This window comes from Clupea harengus, chromosome 5, assembly GCF_900700415.2.
Source record: "Clupea harengus chromosome 5, Ch_v2.0.2, whole genome shotgun sequence".
Classification (NCBI taxonomy): domain Eukaryota; kingdom Metazoa; phylum Chordata; class Actinopteri; order Clupeiformes; family Clupeidae; genus Clupea; species Clupea harengus.
This window is the reverse complement of record NC_045156.1, coordinates 8,129,954-8,151,400: the sequence shown is the minus strand read 5'-3', so window position 1 is coordinate 8,151,400 and position 21,447 is coordinate 8,129,954. Positions and strand designations below refer to the sequence as shown.

Sequence of the window (21,447 nt, the reverse complement as noted above, 5' to 3'; positions counted from 1 at the left end):
AGCCACTGCTTCCTACCTGGAGTATACGGATGTAGAGGATACCGGTACCAAAACCCTGACTAAGTGAGCCACGCACTCCACGCAGAATTGGGAAAAAAAAGATCTATTTCGAACGAGCCCCCAATTTATGTTACGACCGGCTCGTGGGTCGCAACATAAAAACGGTAGAGACAGACAATGTGGCGGATTGTAACAAAAGACTATTTATTTACTACAAAGTGTATTGCAAAGGAGAAAGTCTAGGGGTTTCCAAAGATGCGTGGATGCGTGAAGTGGATATGTACGTGAGTAGGAGCGTTTGTCAAAAGTGTGTGTGAGAGTAGCGGAAGCTGAGAAGGGCCTTCCATCAGACGTAGCAGTGCTTTTATATCCACATCTACAACCAGGTGTGGATAATCACTGCTCATCATGCTGGTTGTAGGTCCACAGCCTGCTGCCTCCATATGGCCAGTCTAGGGACTGCAGGCAGGGTGCGCAGGGGCACAGGGGGTCGTAACACCTCCCACCCCAAGAAGGTTCCTCCCAGGAACCTGAAAAAAAAAAGAAAAGAGCCCCGTGACCCTGTCCCATCTCTGGGCTCCACCATCCTGGGTCCTTGAAAAACTGAAGACAAGAGGAAAACAGGTCACAGAACAACTATTATTCATTATCCCTCTTTTTTACAGTGTGGCGTGCTAATTACAACAGTCGTGATTCAAACAACACCTCCCCATAGTGTAGGGATCAGCAACACTAGTTCAAAAAGGACTGATGAGCAGCAAGGCTAGGACCTGATCCCCTTTCTCAAAACACTGTGCGTTGCGACCGAAAGAGCGCTGCATCTTACACATTGATTTCGCTAGCACTTTCTTTGCAGCAGCACGGGTTTGATAGAGGTGCCTAGAGCCACCGATATAGCCCAGCACATTAGCAGGAAGCTGCTTAGTGCTAGAATCAGTGTCTGACTCCCTATAGTCAGAGACACTATGACCATTCCCAGGTCCGGTGTGGATCAACTCCACTGGGCCAGATTCAGTCCCCACAACTGAACGGCCATTGACACGGTTATATTTCCCTCTTGTGCAAGTCTGGCTGTTGACTGGAGAAGCAACCCTCTTACCTTCAACAGTTTTACTGATCACCTCAGAATGACAACGTAACCGCTCCTGTTCCTCAGCTTCCTGTAGCTGTTTAGCTGTAGGAACAGCAGAAATGGGAAAAACAGGAGGGAAATGTGTTGCGCACCCATCAAGCGTGTCAGACGCCGGTGGAACGCTTACCATAACGGGTGGTGGTGCCACCTTAGTGAGTTCCCAGACATTCCCCCCAGCTAAGTCATTTCCCAGGATGAACTCTACCCCAGGCACAGGCAGAGATGCACACACCCCAACCACTACATGGCCGGTGACTAAGCCAGAGGAAAGCTGGACATGATGTAAAGGTAACTTTCTAAAACCCATTTCAATGCCTCTAACGAGTGCACGACTCCCTGTGGCAGTCCTGGCAGAGAGAGGCAGCACTCCCCCCAACAGGACCGACTGTGCAGCCCCTGTATCCCTCAGGATGCGCACAGGCACACTACTTTGGCCTGGCAGAGACACTGACCCTATACTTATGAAAGGAGAGTAGTCCACCTTCTCGCTAGAACCACCCTCATGCGAACAGGCACTTCCAACACAGCCACAGTTAGTCCTGCATTGCGAAGCTGCAACCAAAGCCACAGCCTTACATTGGTCGTTCTGGTATGCATGACAGTCCGATATTTTGTGTCCAGGGTTTCTGCAATAAAAACACACAATGTCAAGGTTTCCACCAGACGCCCCACTAGGACTCCTTGGGGGAGACGCAGGGTAAGGCCCTGCCACAACAGGCCTTGGTTTACCCTGGTAGGGAGCCCTGTTCCTAAAGCCGTCACCCGATCTGGTGGGCTGCATGTTACGGTGTGTCAAAGCGAACTCATCCGCCAGCACAGCTGCTTCAGCCAGTGTGTTAACTTTCTGCTCATTGAGGTATGTTGTAATCACCTCAGGGACGCAGTTCTTAAACTCCTCAAGGAGGATGAGCTCCCTGAGTAACTCCAGAGTGTCTACTTGTTGAGAGGTACACCACCGATTAAATAAGCGCTCTTTTTCACGAGCAAACTCAATGTAGGTGTGCTGGTCTCACTTTCTGCACTGTCGGAACCTCTGCCGATATGCCTCAGGAACCAACTCGTACGCCTTCAGAATCGCAGTCTTTACCACCTCATAATCTGCGGACTGTTCAAGAGACACAGAGGCATAGATTTCTTGAGCCCTGCCTACCAACACACATTGGAGTAGTGAGGTCCAGATTTCTTTGGGCCATTTCAGGGAGGTAGCAACCCTCTCAAAATGAGGGAAATATTTATCCACATTCTTCTCGGAGAAGGGTGGTACCATCCTGATGTATTTACTAATGTTCATTGGTGCTGTATAAGGCGGTGACTGTTCACCAGGAGAGGTTGGAATTTGAATTCCTTTGGCAGCAAGTTCTAATTCTAACCGGCGGAGGTCGAACTGCCTTTGCCGCTCGTCATTTTCGAACTGCCTCTGCCGCTGAATATTTTCGAACTGCCTCTGCCGCTCAATATCTTCAAACTCCAACTTTTTCAAAGCTAATTCTTTGTCAATCTCTTTTTCTTTTAGCCTGACTTCACTATCAGAACTAGGTGTCAGAGAGACCGAGGGTGTAACTGGGTCGTCTCTTTTTGCCGCCATTACCTCTCTGTCAATCAAAAAGTCCTTAATGGTTTCATACACCGTAGCCTTTGTTTTTTTAATTTGACTAGTCAGTTCTATTTTGAAATGCTCTGCTACTTGCAGTAGCTGTTCTTTTGTACATGTCTTCAACATTTCCTCAGAGGGCTGAGCAACAAACTCCTCCATGTTGAAAGACATAATAAACCACCAACAGCAAACAGGGCACTACACAAAATTCCACACAGGCCTTTATCAAACACCTCAAAGATGCAGTTATTTCCCACACAAAAACTTTAGTAATGAAGAGAAAAGGGAACCCACCCTTCAGATAATAACAGGAGACTTGTCCTACTTACCAGCAGTGAAGCAAAGGCTAGTGAGCAAACAAGGCGTCCCCAGTCTTGCCAGAACCCAATTTAAGAAAAAATGGCTTGCCACAATCGTCTAGCCGCACTTTCAAAACAGAACGGCTTACCACAATGGCCCAGTCTCTTCCACAACGCTACCAGCAGCACGAACCTCCGTAGTATCAACGGTTATCTCTTTATAATTTGCTTCAAATGGAGAACCTTATCGAGGGAACTAAACCAACTGTACACCCCAGTTTAACAGCTTTTCCCCGAATAACCCAACACCGGGCTAAAGCACACATCAACAATATAAAGGAGACAGTTGATCACTATAACCTGTCGCCTTTTTAAACGGAGGTTTGCTTTAGCGTTACGCAGGCTCTCACAGCCCTACCTAACAGACAAACTCCTTTATACCAGTTAAACTGATGTTCAGCAAATTCTTCAGATCACCTGAAGTCAACTAATAACGAGCCACCGCTCATATATTAAATGCCCAGCTTCTCAACTAACCGTCTCCCAAAAAACACACACAATTTAAGGGGGAAAAAATGACCACTCACCACGGTATCAACGTTCATCCGTACACTCCAGTCCTGTATTTGCTATTCTTTCCTACACCTGTCGCTTCAGAAACATGCTGGGCTAGGGGTGCACTGTTCCCAATCTTCCTACCTGGAGTATACGGATGTAGAGGATACCGGTACCAAAACCCTGACTAAGTGAGCCACGCACTCCACGCAGAATTGTGAAAAAAAAGATCTATTTCGAACGAGCCCCCAATTTATGTTACGACCGGCTTGTGGGTCGCAACATAAAAACGGTAGAGACAGACAATGTGGCGGATTGTAACAAAAGACTATTTATTTACTACAAAGTGTATTGCAAAGGAGAAAGTCTAGGGGTTTCCAAAGATGCGTGGATGCGTGAAGTGGATATGTACGTGAGTAGGAGCGTTTGTCAAAAGTGTGTGTGAGAGTAGCGGAAGCTGAGAAGGGCCTTCCATCAGACGTAGCAGTGCTTTTATATCCACATCTACAACCAGGTGTGGATAATCACTGCTCATCATGCTGGTTGTAGGTCCACAGCCTGCTGCCTCCATATGGCCAGTCTAGGGACTGCAGGCAGGGTGCGCAGGGGCACAGGGGGTCGTAACAACTTCTACAACAGGTTTGACAACACAGCTCCAGGTGTTAATGCAGGGCTCTCAAGTTTTGAAGACAGGCAAGAGTGACATATTCCCATTCCGCCCGCCCCGCCCCTGCCGTATGCCCACAGACCAGCCCCCCCCCATATTATTATTAGTGTTTTGTTGTTGGTAATAATTGCTCAGACTTGCAGAAAAGATTTGACACATGGCACTGACAATTCAACCAATTACAAAGTATTTATTCAATTTGGGAGAGAGAGAATTATGACTTGTGTTGTTTATTGTAGGTGTTTGTTGCCTTTTTAGACTATTTTATCATTTTTGGTGTTGGTTACCATTATATATGCCATAGTCATAGAATTGGATGTATTAATTGTGCTGGTTGACTTCAGTGCCTGCTGTTTGGCCTGATGCCCCTTACTATGTGCCTTGTCACATCCCGCACACCTGGATGGGCACAGGAGGTCTCTTGGCGGCAGATAGAGCACCAGTAATATGAGCTGGTGCTTCCTACAGTAATACATGGCCATTTAGAGGTCCATTCACTATTAAAAGAGGTCTTGTAGGTGGCTGCTCCTGGGACTTTTCTCCCTTTTGTTCTAGCCATCTCCTCCACTGTTTCTTCCACCGTCTCCTCCTCCTCCACCTGCACCGTCTCCTCCTCCTCCACCTGCACTGTCTCTCCCTCCTCTACCTGTACTGTCTCTTCCTCTTCCACCTGCACTGTCTCTTCCACTTCCACCATCTCCTCCTCTAATGTGTTTACAACCTTCTCTGGGCCTAATCTGGCCTTTTTAGGGGGCTTTCCCGTTGGGCGAAGGACAGGATGCTTATTTGTTTTTTACCTGACATCTTTGAAAGACAGATGCAATGATTAATGCATCCATGGCCAGGATATTTATAACATGCTAGTATGCCTAATGAGCTCGCGATTCACAACTTCACCAGGCGTGAAAAAGCCTCGGAATCTGAATAGAATGTTCAAGCAAACACAATTACAAAAAATAATGCCCATAACATAATTGAATATTAAGGGCTGCCTAATATTCGTTCGAATTATAGGCTATATATATTTTTAATAGGCCTGCTCGAATTTATTATAGCCTATTAACGAAGTTCGGAATCAAAGCTATAGTGAAAAGGCAAACTGTGTTGGCTACAAACACTCATTAAAAACTGATGCTAATCATCTGGGAAATATTCTCTAACTGCAGTCAAGTTGTCATTGCTTGTGTCAAACCATTGTGAATTTGTTGTAACATTAAAACAGGAGACGACTTACTCTTTGTAGAAGACTGATGCTCGGAGCTCCAGTGGTTTCCTCAGGTGAACGAAACTTTCGAAAGATCAATCGCGCGCAATTTCAGGATGCTTTATTTTCATTGGTTGCTGGATTAAATCTTACCCAGATACAACAGATGTATTTTTCGGATTGGCTATTGTGTAGCCCATTTTTTTTTGATTGGCTGATAAGTGGCACCTCACGGCAGAACTCCAGGGGATTCGGGGAGACGTGCTTGATTCCTCCATGGTGAGGGCAGCGCGACCAGGTCATGTTTGCGCGCTGCGGCACATTAAATAGCCTAGAGTTTGTTTTTCAGCGTGAGAAATACGATGTGTGGCGGGAGTGCGTGACTAAAGACCGAAATGAGTGACTGCCACGCTCAATGCGTGACACTTGAGAGCCCTATTAATGACTGTCTAACACCTATTCCTGCATCCCCCCCATCAGCTGCTAACTGCTCTCTGCATGCCACAACCACCCCACCCCTCCCCCCTGCTCTGACCACAGCCAGTGTGGCCCCACTCCCTCCAGCTTCCAGCCCTCTGCCACTCTACACAGCTGCACCCCTCCCCCAGGCGACCACACAGAGCCCCCCCCTCCCCCCCACCATCACGGCAAATCAGGTCACAGGAGAGCTGAGGAGACTGCGCCCCAGGAAAGCAGCCGGCCCCGATGGAGTCTGTCCAAGACTCCTCAAGGCATGCGCGGTGGAACTGGGTGAGCCTCTGCAGCATCTCTTCAACCTGAGCCTCCAACTAGGGAAGGTGCCTGCTCTTTGAAAAACTTCCAGCCTCATCCCCATCCCGAAGAAGCCGCACCCCAGTGAGCTGAATGACTTCAGGCCAGTCGCTCTTACATCACACATATCTAAGACCATGGAACGACTGCTGCTTCACAACCTCAGACCTCAGGTACGCCATGCACTTGACCCGCTGCAGTTTGCCTACCAGGAGAAGGTGGGCGTGGAAGATGCCATCGTCTACCTAATGCACAGGGCTCACTCTTATCTGGACAAGGGGAAAGGTGCTGTGAGAATCATGTTCTTTGATTTCTCCAGCGCCTTCAACACCATCCAGCCCCTCCGACTGAGTGACAAGCTCGTGCAGATGGGTGTGAACGCCCACCTGGTATCCTGGATCACTGACTACCTGACGGAGAGACCACAGTTTGTCAGGCTGAAAGACTGCGTATCTGAGACTGTTGTGCAGCACCGGCGCTCCACAGGGGACTGTGCTCTCACCTGTCCTGTTTACCCTGTACACATCAGACTTCACCTACAACACAGAGTCGTGCCACATCCAGAAGTTCTCTGATGACTCTGCTGTTGTGGGATGTATCAGGGATGGACAGGAGGGTGAGTACAGGAGCCTGGTGGACAACTTTGTGCAGTGGTGTAGGCATAACCACCTGCAGCTGAACGCCACCAAGACCAAGGAGATGGTGGTGGATTTTAGGAGGTCTCAGCCTCCTCTGCTACCAGTCTCCATCGGTGGTGTCAGTGTGGAGGTGGTCAAAACCTACAAGTACTTAGGAGTTCATCTGGACAGTAAACTGGACTGGTCAGCCAACATAGATGCCATCTATAAGAAGGGTCAGAGCCGGCTCTACTTCCTGAGGAGGCTGAGGTCTTTCAATGTCTGCAACAAACTCCTGCGCATGTTTTACCAGTCTGTTGTTGCCAGTGTCCTTTTTTTTGCTGTGGTGTGCTGGGGAGGCAGCATGAAGAAGAGGGATGCAGGGCGACTAGACAGGCTGGTGAGAAAGGCAGGAGCTGTTGTTGGCATGGAACTGGACTGCCTAACATCAGTGGCGGAGAAAAGGACATTGAGTAGGCTGCTGACCATCTTGGACAATGACCACCACCCACTACACAGTACTCTTAACGGACAGAGGAGCATTTTCAGTGGCAGACTCCTGTCACTGTCATGCTCATCGGACAGGCTGAGAAAGTCCTTTGTCCCCAGGGCAATACAACTCTACAACGCCACGCAGAAGGGGAGGGGGAGGGAGATGGACTTCTCTGCATGAGTGTATATCAGTCTCCCCTCCTCTTCTCAGCTCTTAATTTTTCCATCCCACTGTCCATCTTTTTATCTTTTTACTCTTTTACTGGCTATACTAGCCCATTGCACAGACTGTACTATTTATATCACTTTGCACTATCCTCACACACACAAGCACAAGTACTCAATCCTTGCACTATCCACACAAGCACATGAACACTATCTCTCTGCACTCTTTGCATATATTCTGTGTGAAAATCAGCTGGAACTATGAACATACAGAGATCAGGCCCATAGACTCCAGGATCTTTGGAATAGTTGTTTAGGTATTACTATACCAAAAGTGATTTAAGATACAAACAAACAAAAAGATTCAAAATACAATTTCAGTAAAAAATGTGGTTAAATCCAAGCAATGTCAAGGTGAGGGAGGGAGATCTGAATAATCTAAAAATTAACAAGTTCTGTGACACACTACCAGTTGGCATATTTGTTGATAAAGAATATGTGAAGTTAATGTGGGAAAAAGACATTTCATTAGTGTCTTTTAAGAACACATGTTTTTTTGTGTGTTTGTTTTTAGGTAATGTAGGCCTACCATTATTCTAGGCTACATGTAATTGTCTATCTATGTAGCCTAAGCACATGACTCATTTAAAGATTTAAGCACATTGAAACCCACTGCTTAAAATTGAACTGGTGAGACTGTTTTTGCTTCCACAGAACTATCAAAGTTCAAAGTACTTTATTGTCATTGTCACACAAACAACGAGACAGACGTAAAGTTGCCAACTACCTCTCAATAGTAACCCAGACTAATGAAACTGAAATGTCATAGTACTGTAGTTAGTATCACTGCTAATGTTAAAAAGTTAACAAAGTTAATTAGTAGAGCTGTGGCTGACACCTGACCGACAGATAGCTGCTGCTTAACACTCACATTGTTGCAAATTGTAGATCATAGGCTACATACATATTATAGGTTAAATAATATATGACATAGATGATAAACAATGACACTTACAATAAACACAGTTCGCTAATCGCCTTTCCCAATGCTATCCTGTCTTGTACTCGATTTGCCAGAGCTAGCTGGCTGAATGAATGAATGAATGAATGAATGAATGAATGGACGCGATATCTCTCAATTTCAACTTCACAGAGGGACAGTGTACATTCACAAATGTAAATGCACCCAATTATAGCCAAAAGGCTAGTTTCCATTGGCAGTCCCCCTGCCTCTGAATAAAAAAAAGTAGAAGCTAAGGGCAAAGATTCTACCGCGCTGCATTTTCCACCAATCAAAATACTACAAAGACGGGCATTCTAGAACATCTTTGAGCTCTGAGCTAGAGCTTGTCCCCCTGGCTGCTGGCTGGCTTGCTTGAGCCTGTGGTGTGTAGGCTACGCAACTAAACGTTTGGTCATTGTTTTCTTTCTTTCTTTTTAAAATTTGTATCCCGGGTCTGTTGTCACAGTGAAAACCGGGGACATTTCCGGGGACAGGCCACCAAAAACGGGGACTGTCCCCGGAAACCGGGGACGTCTGGTCACCTTACTTTGGTGGCTGCATTAAATAGGCGCTTTGGACAATGTGTGCAGCAGCAACAGGTACAGACTCCCAGGGGAGCCTCTGCGGGCATTATCAAATGACATTGAGAGCCTCACTCGGCGGGCATATGCACACATGCCACCTGATGTACAGAGCGAGCTGGCAAGTGACCAGTTCATCAGAGCTCTGTCCCCCACTGAGCTGCGTGTGCAGGTACAGCTGGAGCACCCTCGATCTCTGCAGGCTGCATTGGAGTTAGCAGTGGAGAGGGAGTTTGTGTGGGGTGTGCCAGCTGGAGGTAGCCACAGTGAGAGCATGCCCATAACAAGAGTGGCAGTGGGCACCAACGCTGGCCTGGAGAAGCTGGCATGGGCATCTGAGCTGACGGAACTAATACGGGCTATGTCTATCCAGTCAACCCGTACCCCGCACACATCACCCAGGGTGTGTTGGGGGTGTGGCCAGCCTGGTCACTTCCTCAGGCAGTGCCCAAAAGCACCCAGGGGTCCGGGAAACGACCCGGGGTCCGCATAGGGGAGGCTGTGCGGACCCCAGCCCCATCCTCTTCCTTTTCGTCGTCTGCAGGAAAGGCCCGACAACACAGACGGGGGAGTCAGGGCCCACTCCCCCCAGAAGCAGACGACAACATGCCCACGGAGCCTGTGGTAGTGGTAGGGCGGACTTGTGTTGGGGACTTTTGTCACGTCCCAGTGACCGTAGCAGGGATTCCCTGCACTGCACTTGTGTACACGGGGTCCACAGTGACACTGGTAAGACCTGATGTGGTGCCAGGCTGGACTCAGTTAGAGCCCACCACTGTGCAGCTGCGCACAGTCACGGGCGGGCTGGCACCCATGAAAGGCAGGGGCGAAATGACACTGACTGTGGGGGGGAAATCTGTCCGCCACCCTGTGTGGGTGGCAAGCGTGCAGGACCCGTGCATACTGGGACTGGATTTCTTGAAGGCCACGGGCTGTCAGCTGGACCTGGGCAGAGGCACGCTGAGGTTTCAGGACGGGCCTGTCATCGCGTTGTTGGCTGTGACACCACCAGTCGCTGCACCCACTACTTTTCCCCAAAACCCCTCACGACATCAGGGTGCGTGTTTCCCTAACAGGCCACCACTCCACGCCCACAGCATTGCTGGTCAGTCACCTCCCTCTCAGCTGGAGACAGAGGTGACAGCATCCAACTCCTCTCCACCCCTGCTGGCAGTGCCAGCCCCCAACAGCATGGGCTGCTTGTCTCTGGCCCTGCTGCCCCAGACGGAGGAGGAGGCGTCCCGGCTGCCCCAGACGGAGGAGGAGGCGACGCGGTCTGCCATCACGAAAATCTGGATGGAGAACTGTGATGCCCTGGACTCACAACAGCAGGAGCTGTTGTGGCGGCTGTTAGTGGAGTTTAAAGACAGCTTTGCACTGAGGGAGGATGACGTTGGGCGAACACAGCTGGTGGAGCATGAGATTGACACCGGAGACGCCCGCCCGATAAAGTGCCGTCCCCGCTGGCTTCCGCTGGCACGGCAAGAGGCGTGTGACAAAGCTGTCGGGAACATGCTGTAGGCAGGCGTCATCGAGCCATCAGACAGCCCCTGGGCAGCTGCAGTGGTCATGGTCCCCAAAAAGAATGGTGTATGGCGCCTCTGCTCTGACTACAGGCCACTGAATGGGGTAACTAAGAAAGACTCATATCCACTACCCCGCATGGATGAGTCTCTGGACTTAGTCTCAGGCTCTGCCTGGTTTTCCTCACTGGACCTCCGCTCCGGCTATTACCAGATGCCTCTCGCCCCATCTGCCCGACCAAAGACTGCCTTTTGCACTGGACGTGGGCTCTGGCAGTTTAAGGTCCTCAGTTTTGGCTTATGCAACGCCCCTGCTTCCTTCGCCAGACTGATGGATCAGGTGTTGACTGGCATCCCACGTCAGGAGTGCCTGGTTTATCTGGACGACATCTTGGCACATGGACCCTCTTTCGATGCCGCTCTGTTGTCGTTACGGCGCGTGCTGGAGAGGATCCAGGCAGCAGGGCTGAAACTCCACCCTGTTAAGTGCCATTTCATGCAGCGTCAGGTGACTTTTCTGAGACACAGAGTGGGGCGGGAGGGAATTAGCACTGTGCAGGACAAGGTGCAGGCAGTGGCAGACTGGCCCGTCCCGTCCACTCAAAAGGACTTGAAAAGTTTCTTGGGCCTCGTCTCATACTACCGGAGGTTTGTATGGGGTTTTTCGTGCATCGCTGCCCCTCTGTTCCAGTTGTTGCATAAAGTCAGAGAGTTTGTCTGGACAGAGGCATGCCAGGGGGCGTTCGACCAGCTGCGCCGGGCCCTCAGCGATGCCCCTGTGCTGACTCCAGCTGACCCCTCTCTCCCGTTTAAGTTGGACACTGACGCCAGTGGGGTGGGTGCTGGAGGAGTGCTGTCTCAGGTGGGTGCAGACGGGGAGAGGGTAGTGGCGTATTTCAGCCGGGTGTTCAACAAGGCTGAGAAGTGCTACTGCGTGACCCGGCGAGAGCTCCTGGCAGTGGTGCTCTCCGTGCACCATTTTAAATATTACCTGTGCGGTCCGCCCTTCACTGTGAGAACCGATCATTCAGCTCTCCAGTGGCTGATGTCATTCAGGGAGCCGGAGGGGCAGGTCGCCAGGTGGTTGGAGGAGCTCCAGGCCTATAACTTCACAGTGGTGCACAGGGCAGGAGCTCAACACAGCAATGCAGACGCCCTCTCCCGTCGCCCGTGTGCTGCAGACGGGTGCCACCACTGTGAATGGAGGGAGAGTTGGGAGCATGAACTGTGTGAGGAGGAGCAGCAGCAGCAGCAGCAGAAGGCAGTGCGGTGGGCAGAAGTGGTTGACTGCCGGGAGCTGCAGATGGTGAGCGGGGGGGAATGGAGGCAACAGCAGGAACTCGACCCCGACCTACACCCTGTGCATCAGTGGGTGGAGTCACAGCAGAGGCCGCCATGGGAAGAGGTGGCAAGACTCTCACAGGCCACCAAGGGGCTGTGGTCAAAGTTCAATTCGCTGCGTCTGGTTGACGGGGTGCTGCAGAGGGCGTGGAAAGAGCCTGCTACAAGGGAGGAGCGTTGGCAGCTGGTGGTCCCCAAGGGCCTGAGGACAGCTGTACTGCAGGGCATGCACGGAGCCTCGGGGTCAGGCCACTTTGGTGTGACCAAAACGCTCCGCCGCCTCCGCCAAGGCTTCTATTGGGGCCACTTTCGGTGGGACGTAGAAGACTTCTGCAGACGATGTGACTTATGCACCGCACGGAAAGGCCCAACAGGGCGGTCACATGCCCAGCTGCAGCAGCATCTAGTGGGGGCCCCCATTGAGAGAGTGGCTGTAGATGTGATGGGCCCGCTTCCCCGCACAAACAAGGGTAATGTCTACATCCTCTCTGTTATTGACTATTTCACAAAGTGGCTGGAGGCCTATGCCCTCCCAAACCAGGAGGCAGAGACTGTGGCAGATGCCCTGCTGGGAGGCATACTCAGCCGGTTTGGGCTGCCTGACACACTGCACAGTGACCAGGGGAGAAATTTTGAGTCCCGGGTATTCGCTGCCATGTGCAGCCGCCTGGGCATACAGAAGACACGCACCACACCATTACGGCCTCAAAGTGACGGGCTCGTGGAGAGGCTTCACCGCACACTGGGTCAGCAGCTGGCCATACTGACATCAGAGCATCAGCGAGACTGGGATGAGCATCTGCCGCTGGTGCTCATGGCGTGCCGGTCTGCAGTCCAGGAGTCGACCACTTGTTCCCCAGCACCTCTCATGCTAGGGAGGGAGCTCCGCACACCAGCAGAGCTGGCCATGGGCGGCCTCCAGACGCCCCGGTGGTTCCCCCAGGCCCTGAATATGCTAGGAGGCTCCAGGACAGGCTTGAGTCTGCCCATGCGTTTGCCCGGGTGCATCAGGAAAGTGCTGGTGCAAGGCAAAATCGCAATTATGACGTGCGGGCACGGGGTAGGCATTTCCAGGCTGGAGAGCTTGTTTGGGTGTACAACCCACAAAGAAAAAAGGGCCGGTGTCCAAAGCTCGACAGTCAGTGGGTGGGGCCCTGCAGGGTGTTGGAGCGGATGGGGGAGGTGGTGTATCGTGTGCAGCTACCGCCACGAGGACGGAAGGTTGCACTGCACAGAGACAGACTGGCCCCCTATCAAGGCAATGCCTTGCCCCAGGTTCCAGGTACCCCAGGCACCCAACCCCAACCCCCTGCACTACACACACAAACACCGCACCCTCCACAGCCAGTGCCTGATGGGGGTGACCCTGACTCTGACCCTGTGGCCCTCGGGTCTCAGCCCACTCCCCCTGCCCCTGGGTTAAGCCTGTTACCCCCCGTCTCACGTCCGCAAAGGGCTAGGAGACAGCCCCAGCGTTATGCAGACTTTGTTTGTTCCCTCGTGGACGAGGAGCTTTGTAGTGGGGGGTCAATGTAGCGACCTGTATGTGTTGATGTGGTAATGTTAATGTTCATTGTGATGTCTGTGTGCCTGTGTGCCTGTGTCCTTGCTCTCTGTCAGCCGCGGCAGCTCATGTGTGGGTTGAACCTGAATAAGATAACGTGTTTCCTGTTGTTGAGCCTCTTCGTGCTCGCGGTTTATTGATAAGCAGTCACAGTGATTTAAGTTCCTATGGATGTTAAGCAATAAAGTCATCATTTACAGAAACCCCTCTCTGAGTAGTGCCTGAGATCGCTACAGTACTGTAGTTAGTATCACTGCTAATGTTAAAAAGTTAACCAAGTTAGTTAGCAAGTAGAGCTGTGGCTGACACCTGACCGACAGATAGCTGCTGCTTAACACTCACATTGTTGCAAATTGTAGATCATAGGCTACATACATATTATAGGTTAAATAATATATGACATGGATGATAAACAATGACACTTACAATAAACACCGTTCGCTAATCGCCTATCCCAAATCTATCCTGTCTTGTACTCGATTTGCCAGAGCTAGCTGGCTGAATGAATGGACGCGATCTCTCTCTGAATAAAAAAAGTAGAAGCTCAGGGCAAAGATTCTACCGTGCTGCATATTCCACCAATCAAAATACTGTAAAGACGGGCATTCTAGAACATCTTTGAGCTCTGAGCTAGAGCTTGTCCCCCTGGCTGCTGGCTGGCTTGCTTGAGCACGAGGCGTGTAGGCTACGCAACTAAACATTTGGTCATTGATTGATTTCTTTCTTTTTTTAATTTGTATCCCGGGTCTGTTGTTGGTCACAATGAAAACCGGGGACATTTCCGGGGACAGCCCCAGCCGGGACAGGCCACCAAAAACGGGGACTGTCCCCTGAAACCGGGGACGTCTGGTCACCTTAGTGTGAGGCTATTTGCAAGATGTCTGAGCCAGCTTTCTAATGTTAGCATGCTACTACCCACAAGGTAAACAGCGATTTAAAAGTTTGTTTTTTTGGCTTAGATTTTTTTTTTAAGTTACCGAGAAATAGACACTGTGCAAGGTAAAAACGTTTTTGTAACTGAAAAATACGTCTTAGGGAATTCGCGAGGTGTCTGAGCCAGCTTTTTTAATGGTAGCATGCTACTGCCCACATGGTAAAGATGGGTTTATACTAATGCTGTCAGTTTAACGCGTTGTTAACGCAAACCCATTTTAACGCCGTAAATTTTTTTATCGCGAGAATAACGCGATTTTTTTTTTTTATTATTCTTTTTTTTAGATTAACATTCTTTTTGGCCTCACAAACTGTGTAGTAGGCCAACGTTACGGTTTGAGTGAATGGTCTGCGCGATACGGCGAAATGGATGATAAAAAACATCTGAATGGAAAGTTTACTTTTAAAAGTTGTGTTGTGCAAAAGAAGCGAGCTTCACTGTTGTCTAAAAATGTCAACAGGCAGCTGGCTGAAAGCAAAGAAGTAGTAGGCTTACCTTTTATTGGTAACCTAACTGTTACGGTTCATTGTTTCTGAAATAAGAGGCCTGACTGCTATGTTCCCAGCAAACTTGAAAAAAAGAAAATATTAAGCCATGGTTTAACTGCACTATAGGCTGAGTCTTTGTTTACCTGAAATGTGCACTTTATAATTTTATTTTGAACCGCCCTGTTTGGCAATGTTGGTTTTCAATAAAATAAAACATTTGCATAAAGCAAGCCAATCCACTTTTCCATGTTGCTAAGGGCATTAAAATAAAAATAAAATGATGGAAAAAATAAATAAACGAAGGGACATTTAGAATAGATAAAAATGTGCGATTAATCGCGATTCATTTTGAGTTAACTATGACATAAATGCGATTAATCGCGATTAAATATTTTAATAATTTGACTGCACTAGTTTATACCAATCACATCCTTGCGTGCGGCTTGCGTAGCTATGTCGGATAGTTGCAAAAATTGGGAGACACACGCAAGCACGCAAAAGGGGGTACATAACTACGCAAGGGGCTCCTGCGTGGCTTGCGTGCCTGCGTAAGAGCCTACCATAAATTCCCCTTAAGCCATCACTACTGGGGTATCCTCCGTCCTGATTATGACCTGATTATACAGAAATACGAGACACAAGAAGGCTAAGTAGCCTATGCAGTCAAGCATTATTCTAGCTCTAAACTGTAGCCTACGTTAAACTAGCTGTAACCTATTAAAGAACAACAAAAAAATGAGAGATGGCAGGAAACACTGACCATATCGTCACAAGTACTTAAAATTTCAGCTGAGAAGGAGGTAATGTTAACATTTTATGTTGATAGCAGGTTTCAGTTTGGTGATGCTATCAATTATAAGCAGTGAGTAATCTATAGCAGTGAGTAATCTATAGCAGTGAGTAATCTATGGCAGTTCCTACACAACACCTTGCTGAGTGTATTGCTCAGGCAATGGAAACACTACAAAAGCTTTCCCATTGTTCCTTGGGCTTATCCTGTATCATTGGAAATGCAAATGTGCTATTTTTATTACTTTAAAAAAAAGAAGCACATTTATTTGGCCTCCCAAAATAGGTCTCGGGGGATATGCCTCTGAAAACAAGGTAGGCAAGTACACACAAGACCACTGGAGATCGGTGTTACAGGCTTTGTAGCTAAATCAACCACACCACTTCTGTTGGATTTTGGTTTCTGTTCAAAGGAGCGTTAAAGGAGTTGTCTGAGGCTGCTGAAAAAGTGAACCATGTGAAATCTTGTTGAAGCATATCTTGAGGTGTATCTGTTGTTGTCTCTATGGGAGTGGGTCTGGCATGCCAGACACCTGAAATGGTACCTGATGGAGGAAGGTGCCTTCTTGAAAATCCATTTATGTAACGCTTTTCTACTCATTAAAGCACTCAAAGCATTTTTACAAGGTAATGACTAAAATATTTACCCATTCACACACACGCCGGAGTCTACCATGCATGGTACCCACCTTCAGTCGGGATGGAACTAGCAACCTTCAGATTGCTAAACAACCACTGTTGACCCAGGTTCTATGGTTGGGCAGTGTTGTTGTGGTTAGCAGTTGTGGGCTACAGACAGCACATGTATTGTGAAGGAGGGCCTTGATAGATCTTGGGCACAACATGTGGTGCGTGTTGCGGCTGTCACCTGCCAGCTGTGCGTTGTTGTTGTATCCTGCTGCTCAGAATCTATGGTTTGGCAGTTGTTATATTGGTTAGGTTAGATTGTTGAGTATGAGTACTTGCATGCGACGGTGATCTTTTCTTTTGTATAACTAAAACAAATGAACAGTCGCCAGTGTTATGCAGTTAGTTTGTCTGTTTCATTGGGAGTTTTGTACATGGAAGATCTGTAAATACTTCAACATATGAAATAATTTGGCCATGATGTAATATTTGTTTCTTTTCTAGTTTTGGCTATCTGGATGATGATCACCTAAAGATGGGGCGAAAACAACTCAAAGGGCATTGAGTGATGAAGCCTTTACCTGCTCCAACAAATGCTCTTTGGCTTACAAAAAAAACCTGAAAAGGCTTAAAAGTATTTGGTGTTCCCACCTTTTATAATGAAATTAAACTTAATTTCAATTTTCTGTTAAGATAACTTAATACAACTTAATAAATGAACTTGGAAGGATTTACTGTGTTGTATGCAATACTATTATAAATAAGAGCTTTTAACATAGTTTAGACAGTTTTAAACTATAACTGTGTAATCTTAGAACAAAGTAAAAATGTATAATATTTAGTCTTGAGTTGGGCATTTTAGTTATGCATTCTGACCTCTCCTTGTCATTTTTGTTAAAACATAGGTGTATACAACCAAACTATGAGTGTCTTAATCTTCCTAAAATATAGTAAACATTCCATAATAAAGTTTATTCCAAATTAAGTATAACCTCATGTGCGAGAGATATGAAGAGAGGGGTACAGTTTTGCAAGGTTCTTTTTGTCCATGAAGATAACAATACAGTGTTTCTCAAGAAAGTGTATACATGGTCACAGCATAAGCATTCACCATCATCAGTGAAATGTGCTACTTACTGAAGTAGAAGTATAGGTTAGGCTAATCTATAGGTGGTTTAATATATAACATGATGTCAGAAATGTGTCTGTTCTACCTACTTCCGTCTAAGATAAATGAAAACACACTGAGATTCTGTGGATTTTTAGTTTTATTTATAACAATATCTGTTATTTTAGTTTGTAAAGTACTCCAGCAAAAAATTAAAACATTATTCTCTTTCCAGAAGAAAGTTTGAGCCTCCATGCATTCTGTACTATAAAAGCTATGTGTACTTTTCATTAAAACTGAACAAAATCTAATCAAAACCTCAAAGAAAATGCATGTACAATTTTGCACGTATTTAAAGTAACATGATTGTACTCATTTTTTCTCAATTGATAACAAAATAAAAACAGAAGCCAGAGCTGAACTGAAGAAACATCCTTGCTTGACTGCGGACAAGTAGGTTAAAAAGATTTGTTATTCTACTTACAGTATGTTTGCTTATTTGTTTGTTTGTATTGAACATGCATTAAAATATGGCTGATCACCTTCCAACAGAAGCAGCATCTCAGCCCAGCAGCTGAGCTAAAGCAGGAATCAAAAAATGAGTGAATAGCGGCAGCATTAGCTCTTTTAGGCGAAGAACGACAGACATAAAAAGAAAAAAAGAATAGCTACCATCTACGTGATGGAAAATGTGCAGTTTACTCTGACCGGTCATAGACAAAATACTGCTGAAGCAGAGACCAAATAAATCTGTTACTGTAATAAGAGACATTTAACAGCTCATGTTTAAGTGGGACACGCAGATATTATCACCAGACTTTACAGAGAAACCAAAACAGAGCCGGACGCAGCACAGACACACATTGGACTTGAGAAATAAAACAGAACAAAACCGTCTCCTTCAATGGTCACCCCTCTGTTGCCGTCCTCCTCCTGAAGTTGCGCTAACACCCATAACTGAGCACACATCCACACCCTCGTGTTGTGTTGTCCCTTCCGCCGAAGCTACTTGTATGGGGGCAGGCTTCAGCTGGACACAGACGGGGCATCTTTTCACTGCATCGCAGTCCACTCTCGACGTTCCACATACACACACGTTCCTTCTCCCATTCACTCATAATCCCATATGCTTCAACACAACTTCTGACTACATTACGATCATGTCACTGTAAGCCTCTAGGACATTCAAGCTATGATAAAAGAAATGTTTATATTTTCCTGCTTATATCTGCTTTACGGCATATAGCTTACACCGGGAAAAAAAAAAAAGTCTGTGCAAGGAGAACACAATCATTTTTGAACATATATTTCTGTGAAATTAAAAGGGAACTATTCAGTCCCACATCAGGGACTGACATTTATTATGTGCTGTACACGAACTCACCACGGTTGGCCCTAGCGACAAGTGGAAGATTAAAGACTGTTTTCAAGACAACATCGGCCTTGACTGCGAGCTAAAGACGGAGCGCGTCCTCTTCCAATAACTCGGCACAGAAAACAGAGTTGGCACTATTGAAATGGAACAGTGTATTGTCTTTTCTCTATACACTTCATACAAAAATAAAAAATTAAAATGATTCCGATTTAATTTTTTTCAAATTTTCCTGTTCCATTTTGCACAGAGGTAGTGGCTATTAAGGTGTAGGGTAGGGACCAAAATAAAGGAAATTAAATCTCATAGAAAATGTTTTTTTCTTTTCCTTGTTCGTTTCAGGCAGAAGAATTGTAAAAGAACAAAATATAATACTGCAATCACATACAAAAGTAGTCCTTCATTTTGTACATTTTATACAGTGTTCACAATTTCTTTCCGTTGATTTTTCCTTTTGTACTTTCTTCTTTCTTTAAAAGGCAATATGGGGGTGTTTCTTTAAATGGTATGGCCTGGTCCAATGGACAGTCTATGTCAGTGGGTCCACCAGGGGCTCCTCGTCCCCCCGCGAGAGAAGCTCCTTCTTCTCGTCTGTGCTGGCAAGCGAGTTTCTGCTGTTGTGCGCTCCCATGTATAGAGTGGCGTACACAGGGTTGGTGAAGTTAGTGGGCTGGAGAGAGACAGACAGCAGAGGGGTCACACAAAATCCACATCTGCTGTAAGATGACATTTTCTGAGGGGCTGGTCTGGGAAGTCACTGCAATGCAGGCCATTAGTAAAGGGGAAAGCATGCCGGTAACTTCAAAGGAGTCGTGTAAGGCTTTCTGTTGGGTATTTACAGCTGAAGACAATGGCTGAAATGTTATCCGAGAATACCCAAAACATGTTCAATTTAGTGAACCTATGACACTGAAGACGTTATTATCTGCCTGATGTACTATGGTTTGGACAGTATGCATTTGTGTGAGAGAGAGTGAGAGTGAGAGTGATAGTGAGAGAGAAAGAGAGAGAGAGATGCTTTGGCAAATGCTTTGGCAATACTCTACAACGTTATGGTCATGCCAATAAAGCTTCTTTTGAATTTGAATTTGAGAGAGAGAGAGAGAGAGTCACCTTGTCTGGGTCTAGTGTGAAGTCAGAGTCCAGCAGCTCTCCGACGTCATCGTCAGGCTCGCCCTCGTAAATCTTGTACGCTGGGTTCCCGATCTCAACGTTCATGGCTCCATTGGTCATCCTCTGGTGCTGGAAGCCTTTAGCCCTGCAGACACAGAGGTGAAAGTGCAAGGGTCACAACCCCATCCACACACACACACCCACACAAATATACAACAAGTCCACCTCCTGAAGACTGGTCGCACTGGCACTGTCACTAGTACCAAAGCAATGCACGGCCACAGGGACACAGCCACAACACAAGGGGGCGCCACCAAAGCTCATGGTCACCAAAATGAAGCCTGCAACTGAAGCCACATGTCACAGGCACCAAGGCAAACCCAGTGTCCACTAAAAAAAAAAAACCCAACCAAGAGGCCAATGAAAGGTCTACATACTTTGATACTTTTTCATATTAAAGACTTCTACTTTTTTGGATGTCATACATGAATGAAATGTGTTTAATGTCAAATTTGCGATTTTCATGTCAGTTTGTAGTTCCTGTCCTGAGGTGGTATAACTTTAGTCTGATTGTTGATGACAGTTAAGTGTCTAATTAATGAATGGTCACCTGCTGGACTGTTCAGTAATTTGAGTTGGAGCTATTCTAACACTACAGGCCGCTTGGTAGACTGCACAGGTTGATGAACACCAGGTTCTGAAACACGGGGCACTTTCCAAGTGGAAGAGCTTGGAAGAATGCTTTCACAGTAGCGCACGTCCTACTACGACTGACACAACAGCAACCACAACAACATAGGAATACAAGCTATAGTCTGAATGGAGTCTGATCTATTTCAGTCAGGCTCTCAATAGATCACTTCACTCTGCTAGTGTGTCTGGGAAGAGGGGTCAGGGGAATGAACAGCACGTTCAGGAGAACCGAAAGGTTCTCTTTAAAGTTGAAACAATCAACACAGCGAATGTAGAACGACACCACAGGGAGGGGATGGATAACATGATGGATGGAGTGAGAGAGGAGGGGGGGCTTAACCCTAACAACAGTTACCGCGCTTGTCTGGAACAGGATTTGGTTGGCCTGCTAGACCTGAGGGGTAAAGGAGATGCAGTTAAGAACAGCAGAGAGAGAGAGAAGAGAGAGAGAGCAAGGGATGATGAGAAAACAGAGGGAATATTAGAAAACGAGTCAAAGAGAAAGTTACAAAGGGAAGAAAAGCTTGACCCATACAGTATCAGAGGAGTATCTGTGTTCTCCAGTGAGAGTAAGAAGCAGTCAAGATCACAGAGGAGTATCTTTGTTCTACAGTGAGAGTAAGAAGCAGTCAAGATCACAGGGGAGTATCTTTGTTCTACAGTGAGGGTAAGAAGCAGTCAAGATCACAGGGGAGTATCTTTGTTCTACAGTGAGGGTAAGAAGCAGTCAAGATCACAGGGGAGTATCTTTGTTCTACAGTGAGAGTAAGAAGCAGTCAAGATCACAGGGGAGTATCTTTGTTCTACAGTGAGAG

The 21,447-nt window shown here is 47.2% G+C and overlaps 1 protein-coding gene across 1 annotated transcript in view; it reads right to left on the bottom strand.

Moving 5' to 3' along the window:
* Positions 1–17,591: 17,591 nt before the first annotated feature.
* Positions 17,592–21,447, bottom strand: part of lrp1aa (low density lipoprotein receptor-related protein 1Aa) — a 149,331-nt gene continuing 145,475 nt past the window's right edge. The window contains exons 88-89 of the mRNA XM_031567561.2: positions 19,940–20,084; positions 17,592–19,496 (exon numbers count right to left, since the gene is read on the bottom strand). Coding sequence (XP_031423421.1) covers positions 19,356–19,496; positions 19,940–20,084 — 286 coding nt within the window. The 3' untranslated portion in view covers positions 17,592–19,355. The remainder of the gene's footprint in view (positions 19,497–19,939; positions 20,085–21,447) is intronic.